The sequence below is a fragment of the Callorhinchus milii genome, unplaced genomic scaffold (genome assembly GCF_018977255.1).
Source record: "Callorhinchus milii isolate IMCB2004 unplaced genomic scaffold, IMCB_Cmil_1.0 Scaffold3, whole genome shotgun sequence".
Classification (NCBI taxonomy): Eukaryota; Metazoa; Chordata; class Chondrichthyes; order Chimaeriformes; family Callorhinchidae; genus Callorhinchus; species Callorhinchus milii.
In genome coordinates, this window is record NW_024704744.1 from 98,941,450 (window position 1) to 98,952,434 (window position 10,985).

General features: G+C 41.7%; 1 protein-coding gene across 3 annotated transcripts in view; it reads right to left on the reverse strand.

Moving 5' to 3' along the window:
• LOC103186167 (spermatogenesis-associated protein 7) overlaps positions 1 to 10,164 on the reverse strand; it is a 46,705-nt gene extending 36,541 nt beyond the window's left edge. For 2 of the 3 annotated variants that reach the window (XM_007905030.2, XM_042332708.1), the window contains exons 1-3: positions 9,985 to 10,164; positions 4,168 to 4,242; positions 1,448 to 1,540 (exon numbers count right to left, since the gene is read on the reverse strand). In XM_007905030.2, the coding sequence (XP_007903221.2) occupies positions 1,448 to 1,540; positions 4,168 to 4,242; positions 9,985 to 10,012 (196 nt within the window). In that variant the 5' untranslated portion in view covers positions 10,013 to 10,164. The remainder of the gene's footprint in view (positions 1 to 1,447; positions 1,541 to 4,167; positions 4,243 to 9,984) is intronic. The other variant, XM_007905029.2, reaches the window with a different exon arrangement.
• Between the last annotated feature and the right edge of the window lie 821 nt (positions 10,165 to 10,985).

Sequence of the window (10,985 nt, forward strand, 5' to 3'; positions counted from 1 at the left end):
TAGCAGTTCTAAAGAAAAATTAGAGGCTCAAAGCACATTTACATAAATGAGGATACATAAGCCATAAGAATTGCCTCCTGTTTCACTGTTTAGTCCTGTGGCTCAGTGCTTAGAGCACTTGCCTCGCAAGCGAGAGATGTGGGAGGGCAAAACATTGGGCAAGTTTCCTTACTCCACACACCTCTGTTTACCGAACAGTAAGTGGGAACCTGTTTTATAGTTGATTGGTGGATCGCTTTTCCGGGGGTTAGGGTTAGTGTCCTTCCAAAAAAAAATAATAAACTGATCAATCAATCCACGACTGTTTGTGGGGACACTGCTGTGTACAATTGGCTGCCATGTTTCGCCCACAAAATATACAGAATTAATTAACTTTACAGTACTCTGACCTGCTGAGTGTTCCCAGTGACGTCTGTTTTTATTTTCAGATTTCCAGCTTCTGCAGTATTTTGCATTTCACTTTACAGTTTATTCTGTGAAACGCTTTGAGACGTCCCGAAGACGCGATAAAGTGCTATATCAAATCCAAGGATTATTATTCAATTTTTTTTAGTATAGGCTAAAAGAACACTATAACACTGTGTCACAAAAGAATGACCTTAAAATTAATTGAGTGATCTTCAGACTTTTACAAGACGGGCATTTGCTCTTGGTGGTTCTGAATAGAATTATTCAATATTGAAGTGCTGGTAAGTAATTGTAGCTAAAGGCTATTTTTAAACTTTCTTTGAGTGTCTGCTACATTACAGAAACATATTACAGTAAAAAGAAGTGCTGTACTGTAACCATTAATTAAGTGCAGTCCAAGCCCTGTTACAAGGCTGTTATTGGATTCCATAAATTCCCAACCTGATCTATAACGAGGTTTGATTGGTAATCAGTGCTCCCGCATTTACTCTTACAAAAAATGTCTGACTTCCTGGTGAAAAGCCGATGTTTTGGGATTTTGGGGGTAAATTAATGGCTGGCTTCACACCCCGGTCATGCAATAAGCAAACCTGTGTTACAGTGAAATGTTTTTCAACAGGATTCCATTGTAATTAACCCTATAACCTCAAACCTAGAATGTAGATGGTTTTATTTTTACAGAAGAAACACTGCAGTCGAGGGTGTGTGTGGGGAAGTGGTGGTGGCAACCCCTTTGATTTATTATGGCTACAAAATCCATTTGATTTGTACTCATTGACTTCTTAGCTGTAAAGGGGGAAATTATGACTATCTACGATTATATAAAATAGCATGAATGTGGCTCAATGTGAACATAGCACCAATACCGAAATCATGAATATTAACCAATCTACAAGAACCACTCACAGCACAGAAAAGGGCTGTTCGACCCTTCATATTGCCTGCATGTCATCAGCAATGTGTGCCAAAGCTGCAGTCTTTATTGATAAATGCGAGTAAAAATCAAACTGAAAAGATACATATTTTGCATTTAGGTTACCTTTGGTTGAAAGTAGTTTGCTATAATGCATAGCCATATGATCTTGAATGATAAACTGTGCAGACAACTTAGACGATGATCCGGAACAAAATGCTTAAAAAAAACCACAACACAGATTAGTAATTAAACGTTTCTTAATCTGACAACTATTGCAACTGTTACATGCAGGTATTTGTGTTTTTTTCTTTAATTGTTTTGTACAGTAAAATTAGCAGCGATTGATTTCCTATGAGGTATCGGGAGAGAGTCTGCCTCTCTAATAACCTTAATAAGCCTAAGCGTGGTCCACAGGATTGTCCTGAAGTGTTTGAACCAAAGTATTGGTATAATATACAATATGATGTCGATATACCTCTGAAACAACCTCCTTCAGGTGGTTTCACCGTGAAATCAAATCAATGGCTGGTTAAACCAAGGCTCCAGTACATCTTTAGATATCATTTTCCGTTTTTAATTTCCTCAAATTTTACTTCTTGTGCAATTTACTCAAAAGACTGGAATACAATTCAATTTTTTATGTTATGCCGTAAGGTACTGCTGCATTTAGGAGCCACAGAAGCATTAAAAGAACATAAAAAGAAGGTGAAAATGTACAAATAACTTAGAAAAGATCTCGGAGGGTGGGTTAGAAAATGCTATGCTTGTTCTTTCGGGATACTCTTATGACATACTGTTGAGCTCAGGCATATTGCTGAGGCAAAGAAGCGGGGGCTTTATTCCACATTTAACCATCTATTCCATACTGTTCTTTTCTCAAGATTTTCCTCTTGAATCGTGTCTTTATTCATTTTTCCCCTCAGCCCCCACCCTCAGCCCCCACCCTCAGCTTGTGTGACAAGCCAGGACTATCAAGCTTTTTGGGGCATCCACCTGACCCGAAATCATTATTGAAATTTAAATGTGTTTTGTTGTATTAATATTATTGTATTATTCTTGACCTAGGTACTTAATGACACCGGTTATGTGAAATGGGAAATTGCTCCATTTCCCAGCACTTATACTAACTTTCTAGTTTTAGTAAGAACTAAAATGAAAGCAATAGCATTGCAAATAATAACTTAAAAATCAATCGCCTTCTATTCCGTCAATCTGCGTGCTGGCCTCATGTAACTATGCGATATTGCAGAATAAGCTACAAAGTAGGACAGCTGGGAGTCTTGTAATTTGGATTGTAAAATTGCAATTCACTCTGTTCGATGCAGTTCAATATGAGTATGACCTTGTAATAAATCACAGGATACATGTGATATTACCAAGAATTTGTCGTACACTTCACTCAGCAGGGCCTGTTATCCCAACAGCAATTCCTGTAGTCCTTAAACACATTAAAACTCCTCATAAGAATAATCCATCATGGATGAACTCTCATGTAATCAACAGGAGTGTACATGTTCTTTATTAAAATCTTAATTGAATATTCACAATCATAAAACACAATTCAATTCTTCACCTCTGAAGATACAGTATTTGCATATTTGTAATAGACTGATGTCAGTCCCTCGTGCATGGGATAATGGGTGCCATATTCCCCATTAAAACCTAATGACCTGCATCTCCCTTCGCTATTTATAATGGTTTATGATAATAAAAATGATAATCCTTGCATTTAGTATTGCACTTTTCATTTTGAGAGGATGTCCTAGAACACAGGATTTACAACCTCTCTATAATTTTTCGATAACAAACAACACAGGAAAATGTAAAAATTATGTTTTCCCCACAAGGCACTGGAACCGGAGAACATCCAAGAATACGTTTTTTTGGGATTTGGATTATGTGAATATGTGGATTATGTGAATTTCTTCAACTGAGCTATTTTTACAAATTAATTTTTAAAAAATGCACGAGATTCAAATGTGCATTGGGAATCCTATTGTGTGTTATCAAGGTTCCTGTGGATAGTTTGACTTGTGTCCCCTCTCTGTTTAACCTACAGCCACCCATTTCACTTGAGATAATATGGTAGCTATTGAATTCTACGAATTTTAAAAAAATGACTTCAACAACAACAATTTATGCTTAAATCCTACCTTTTGCATCAGGAGGACTTTCAATTGTTTCACACATATGTCTGGGAGCCCGGCCTGGGAGGGTGAAGGGTAGCTGGGGGTGGGGGGGAGAAGATGGCTGAAGGTGTAGCCAAAATGATAGGATGTTTTGAAGGCAGAGAGGGAGGGACAACACAGAAGGACTTAAGATGGAGTTCCAGAGAATGGGAAGGAATGGACGAAAGCTCAACTAGCTCAATTATGGGACAGATTGGGTGAAGAATATTAAGCAGGGTATTGTTTGCTGAGTGGAGGTAACGGCTGGAGCAGAAGACTTGTAGGAGGTCACAGAATTCCACAGCGTTTTAAATGACTGTTTAAATCATACTACACATCCTCTTATTAATGGTATCTTGCAATTCTGAGTCCTTCATTTCCAGTATCAAGACTTGTCTTGAAACATTTGTGAAATCATTTCACCCAGTTAAGGCCATAAGATGCAAATAAAACATCCGTTGCAAATCCAAATCCGTTTTCCAATATTTGGCAAACAAACTTTAGATTTATTTATTAAAAGATAAAAAGAGAAAGCAACGAACATTGTATTGGAATGTAAATGCTGTATTTCCTATTTGGGGGTAAATTGTTATTGTGTAAACTCACTGTTCCTGGTAATTTCATTTGTTGATCTGAGACTTACTGCACGCAAATCCCACATATCCTGATACTTACGGCTACTCTTTGTGCACATGTGTCCCTTGAACGGTCCCATCAGGGAGTATTTAGGAATCACGGCTGACTGAAATCCTGAGGAGCAAAGAAAGCAGCAATAATTACTAACTTAGCTAAACAAATCCATTACACCGGGGTTTAAGTCTGAGCAGCCACCAGAAAAACTGAAAAGTGAAGCTAAGTTTAAAAAAAGTGCTTTCTCCTCTACTAACATTGCTCAGATTGTCAAGTTACTTACAGAAATATTTCAGCAGAAGGAAGGCATGTGCTATGCTGGTTTGCTTGTGCCATGCTATAATAATAATCAAAATCCCCACATTTTGGTATAAAAATCTTTACATTTCGACTGTGTCTATGGTCACCTTCCCCTCCTCCCTGCTTGGTGTCATGCTCCATCATTGTTGAACACTTTGGGACACTACCCTCTGTGAGTAGTGCTATATACATGCGAGTTTTTGTTGTAGAACCTTTGAGATCAGGAGGACATCTCAAAGCGCTTCACACAATATGGTGTAAAGTGCAGTGGCTGTGTGTAATTTGTGAGCAAGCGAGACAGCCAATTTGTGCTCATAAATGCCCCGAAACAGCCATGAAGTAAATGACCAATTTTATTTCGGGGATTGTTGGCCAGGACACCAGAAGAGAGAAACTTCCTTCACTAATTCCGTCACGACAAAGTTATTCCATTTCTCTTCTCTTGTCTGGGCCATTTCATACCTTCATTTTTCAAGGGTTTATCTAATAACCTTTTAAATATTGTAATCCATTTACTTCAACAATCCCTTGTAGCAATGTCTTCCACATTCTAATACCAATTTGTGCAAGTAATATTTATTTCACAATCCCCCTCCGTGTTTCTAGTAATAATTTTGAGCTTATGCACCTTTTTGCTGATTCAATAGAAGTGGAAATTATTGGCAGCGATTCACTGCTATAAATGGAGGCTAAATTTATTCGAATTGGACTGGAGCACTACTCCTGACACCACCCAGTGGAGATGTTTGCAGAGATGATTTGTGTCCAGTCAGTATCAATACAATTGGTAAGAATAGGGCTTGTTGTTTCTTGCTGCGTTGCTGTTCTCTTGCTGTGGATACCTGTAGCTCAGTGGTTAGGGCACTCACCTCACAAGCGAGAGACCTGGGTTCGATTCCCCGCAGGGTGTAACCTTGAGCAAGTTTCCTTACTCCACACGCCTGATAATAATCCCTCAAGAAACAAAAACAATAATAAATTGATCACTTCAATGCATTACTGTTTGTGGGACACTGCTGTGCGCAATTGGGCATTTTGCCCACAAATATTTAGTCAATTCACTTTCCAGCGTATTCTGTGAAGCGCTTTGAGATGTCTCGAAGACGTGAAAAGCGCTATATCAAATACAAGGATTATTATTATTAATACATTTGTAAAATAGGTGGCACAGTCCTTGACCTCTGTCCAACTGTTTCTTAAAAGTAAATAATAATGGCCATGGACTTCTTGTGGTATTAATTAATAGCTTTACAGGAGACCTGCTTAACCATAACCCTAACCTGCTTAATTCTGATTTATTTTGCATTAACAACAACAACAAATTACTTGTATAGCACCCTTCACATCGGAAAGATGTCCCAGGATGCTAGACAATTAGGGTTCTTGCACTCGAGCTGGGAGTTGGAGTCAGATGGGGTGGAGGGCAGGAGGCGACTGAAGGCACGATCGAGAGGGGGGAGAGGTGGAGGCATTGCAGGATAGAATCCCAGAGTGTGGAGGCAGCGATGCTGAATGCCCGACCACGAATGGTGGGGTAGGAAGTGCGGGGGACCTGAAGCAGCCGATGTCTGCTGAGCGGAGAAGCGGACAGGCTAATATGGGGTTAGCAGGTCCAAGAGGGAGGGGTGAGCAAGACCCTGAAGGGCCTTAAAGGTAAGAACAAGGGTTTTGTACTCGATTCTCTGAACTGGGCAAGAATGGGGCTGATAGGTTCCCGGAGCCTCGTGCGGTAGAGGACACGAGCTGCAGAGTTCTGAATAATCTGCAGCTTGTGGAGGGAAGAGAGCCTGAGCAGGTAGTTAGTGTAGTCAAGCCGGGACATAATGAAAGTGTGGCTCAGAGTTTCAGTTTTAACCCAGTATCTCACAAGCCACAATTCAAATCCACAGGCGGTAAGTCAACAGGTGGCTTTAAGTCCAATGATTATTACAGAAACGGGGGTAGAAATGGTAGAAACTCCACAACTTTAACAATCTGTATTTATATAGTGCCTTTCACATCAAGTATAGTCTCGCACAAGTGAGGGAGTGGGAGGTGACCACAGACACGGAGGAAGACATTCTTTTTCAACATTTGAAGCCCAGTAGGCAGTTTCACTTGGGTCCGGATAAACTACTAGACTTTCTTAGAATTTTAGAGCGTTCAAAATTTGGCAAATTCTTAAACACATTCTTAATTCTTAAGCTGATTTTCTGCAAGTTATTTTCAAAAATTACAGAGAAATGGCTTCAAAACGATGGCAGCATTTAAGAATTTGCAAAATTCTGGGCACTTTGAAATGCTGCATAAACAGAGTAAATCTAGACCCAGGTGGAATTGAATGTCACCATTTTTACCTGTTTAATTGTAATCCTGAAACATTCTGGCAAAATCAGACTTGTTATTTAAAAGCATCAATAAACATACAGGTGTGTCTTATCTATACTAATGTCTAAGCTTCATACAAAGAAAATAACATGGTATATTAAGCAGAGTCCACCTCTGCATCAATGCTGTCTGACCTTATTTTCCAGATAGTGTATGGAATAGTGACAGATGCAATAAATTCACCGCCTTCTTTGTCACTCTAGCTGACAAGAAGGCAGAACAGAGGTGACAGGATGAGGGAATTGATTCCCGGCTGCTTAAACAGAAACTACTTTAAGATATTTTAGAACTTTTAAGTAAGCAGAGTGGTTCAAATTAAAATAAAACCCCAAAGTATACAGCTTTTCAAAGTCTAGCATTGCACCAATCACTAAAATGGACGATCTTTTTGCTTCTTATTTATAATGATTTTTTATTAAAAAAAAGTAATGGATAGACCATAAAAATAGCAATGCAGTTGCCAATTTGCTTTTTAAAATGATAAACCCACATCAAGGTTCATAGTGCAAAACATCACCCAAGGTGAATCAAAAAGAAGAATGTATTTGTTGGCCAACTATTAAAGTTTGGCGGCCACTGAAGTAAACTATGGTGACCGACAGTGTGTTTACGGTGGAATGCCGTGTGCATTTTCCCACTATCAGCCATAAAGTCAACAACAACTACCACAAAGTGCCATGTGAAAAGCGTCTTTCACGTCGTGAGGACGTCCTAAGGCGCCAGACAGTCAGAGTTTCGGATCCGAGCTGGAGAATGATCAATGTTATCTGGGAGATTGATGATTAGGATACTGGGTACATTCACCCCCTTTTCTTTTTATTGTGTATTGCCTAGGGATCGTCAACATCCACATGAACCTACTTTGAGATATCCTCTCAAAGTAAAATGCACGACATACATGTGAATTGTTTTGTATCATGGAACAGGACCTCAGTTTTACCATCTCATTCGATAGGCAGTAAACAAGGTGCAAGGGATTCAGCTTTGCAATACCCTGTGAGCCAATAAATAGGTAATGATGTGGAGTTTCTCTCCAGATTCATGCAAAACAGGTAAGAGTTTAAGCATATGTGGAGTAATCAGGTCATGTGCTCGTTAATAATAATAATAATCATAATTCCTTTTAGGAATGTGAGGAACTTATTTGGTGTTTCCTTGGGATATCTACTATATAATAATAATAATAAAATAATCCTTGTATTTGATATAGCGCTTTTCACGTCTTCTCAATGTCTCAAAGCGCTTAACAGACTTATTAGAGCCGCAGGAATAGGTAACGTATTCAAACACATTTTTAATTGTTGGGTAGAGATGATTTTTTTTCCATATTATTACAGCTAAAGGTGCTTCTGATTTGCTGGAAGTCTGTATTTAGGTCGCAAAACCACTGTCTGATGTTTAAAAAATGTTTCTCGTGAATTGCTTTCTTTCTCATCCCTTCTCCCCCAACCCACCTGCCACAAACCATTCCCCACACATCTGGCACTGATGCTCAGTGACCAGCCTCTGAAACCGAAGCACGAATTGCAGCTTGATACAAATCTCTTCCCCTGCCCTTTTGATGTAAGAGCATTGAACTCACCAGGCACAGAGATTGTATCTGGAAAATTAATGTTTAAACTCCTCACATTACAGTGGAGAGCACGGACTGTGCTTATTATGTTTATATCAATAATAATCCTTCTGTTTGATACAGCGCCTTTCATGTCGAGAGGACACCTCAAAGCGCTTAACAAAATCTACTGTAATGTGCAGTGACTGTGTAGGCTACAACAACAACAACAAGATTCCATTTATAAAGCGCCTTTCACGTCAGGAGGACGTCCCAAGGCGCTGCACAGTTGGGTCATGACCCGAGCAGGGGGGAAATGGTCAGGGTGAGGGGAGGGAAGGGAGGGAGCGAGGAGGGGGGAAAATGGTCAGGGTGAGGGGAGGGAAGGGAGGGAGCGAGGAGGGGGGAAATGGTCAGGGTGAGGGGTGGGAGGGGAGGGAGTGAGGAGGGGGGAAATGGTCAGGGTGAGGGGAGGGGAGGGAGTGAGGAGGGGGGAAATGGTCAGGGTGAGGGGAGGGGAGGGAGGGAGCGAGGAGGGGGTAGAGAGTCGAGAGGGGAGCTGAAGGCTCGGTCAAAGAGAAAGGTTTTGAGACCGGCCTTGAAGGAGGAGAGGGAGGAGGCGGCGAAGGCACTGGGGATAGAGTTCCAGAGCCTCGGGGCTGAGAGGCTGAAGGCCCGACCACCGATGGTCGGGCGATTAGGGCGGGGGACATGGAGCAGACCGGAGCCAGAGGAACGGAGGGTACGGGCAGGTAGGTAGGGGGATAGTAGGTTGGAGAGGTAGGAGGGAGCGAGGCCGTGAATGGCCTTGTAGGTGAGGATGAGGATCTTGAAATCAAATCCCAAATGTTCAGAAATTCTGATATGTTAGTATAAACAGAGCTTAGACGAGAAGATCTGCACAAGACAGACAACCCACAATGTCAACCCATTAATATGTGGAAAAAATATAACTGTTATAAAACAGTTTAGAAGGCAAAAAAAGTGGCTCTCGTGGCTAGGTAAAAAGCTTATTGATGAGGCTGCGTTACGTGTGTCTTGATGGAATTTGCAATTTAAGCGTATGTGGAGTTATCAGGTCGTGAGGTCATTAATAATAATAATAAATCTTGCATTTGATACAGCACCTTATCACGTCTTCGAGACGTCTCAAAGCACTTCACAGGATAAACTGTAAAGTGTAGTGACTGTATGTTGTGGGCGAAACACAGAAGCCAATTGTGCACAGCAGTGTCCCGCAAACAGTCATGGTTGAGTGACCAAATTTATTACATGTGTGTTAAGTTGCATGTAACAACATATGTTTTAGGCTACAAATAATGCCTAGGGCATCAGTTGGCAGCAAAAAAATCCTCAATAACCAGGAGGTGAGTAAGTGAGAGTGTGTGAGCGAGAGAGTGAGAGAGAGAGAGTGTAAGAGTGTGAGAGCGAGTGAGATTGTGAGAGTGAGAGAGTGTGAGAGCGAGAGAGAGAGAGAGCGCGTGAGAGTGAGAGAGCTGTGGGTCTCTCACTCTGAGCTGCTTTTATCATCAGAGAAAAAACAAAAACTGCGGGAAACTCCAAAATCACATTACGAAAGCGGCCACTTCCTTCCTCACCCTCCTCACCCTTTTTACCTTCCTCATCCTCCTCACCCTCCTTACCTTCCTCACCAGGGCTGGTGGCTCCCATGTTGTGAGCGGAGCTGAGGAGCCTCTGAACTGATATAATCAGGAACAGCTTTGGTTCTCGCCCAGTGACTGTCTTGTCAGCCCGGCAGCTTCCAGCCTCTGCTCCCCCACCCCTCCTGAGCTCATTAGCTAACCAGCCAGCTCACTAGCCAGTCCACAGTGCAGCGCTGGGACTCCTGACCAGGTTCTCTCTGTGAAATTGCTTTGCCAACAGCCTTGGATTCTGGTTGCTAAGTGCAAAAGGCGGGGAGCCAGATACTGTGCAGTTTGTGTAAAGCTTTGTGGAACAGACTGCAATGGCCAACTCCCAATCCTCTTCCTCTGTTCCTAACATTACTTTTGAATCCTGTTAGTGTATTGATGGGAGTACTCAACAAAAACAACAACAGATCACATTTGTACAGCGCCTTTCACATCAGGAGGACGTCCCAAGGCGCTGGACAGTCAGGGATCTGCACCCGAGCTGGGGGTTGGGCTCAGAAGGGGTGGAGGGCAGGGAGGGTGGGGGTAAGTGGGTGATCGAAGGGGAAGGTCTTGAGACGGGTAAAGCAAGAGGACCTGGGTTTGATTCCCGGGCAGGGCACCTTCTTTGTTCAATGGTCAGTGGGTAATACTGTGGAGTCCCATAGCATAATGGTTAATGCACTCGCCTCGCAAGCCAGAGGGACCCGGGTTTGATTTTCGGGCAGGGCAAAACCATAGGCAAGTTTCCTTACGCCACACCTCTGTTTACTAGCAATAAGCAGGAACCCGGTTGTTAGTTGATTGGCGGATCACTTTCCGGAGAAGATAATCCCTTCAAAAAAAATGTGGTCACTCAATCAGAAAGTGGGAAGGTAGAGCCAGGCAATGTTCAGAGGGATTATCATGAGACGTACTGTTACAGATTACAGCTTCAAGGATATATGAATATATCAGGGGACATCTCAAAAGAGGCATTCCATCAAGCAAAGCAGCAATTTTCATTACAGAAG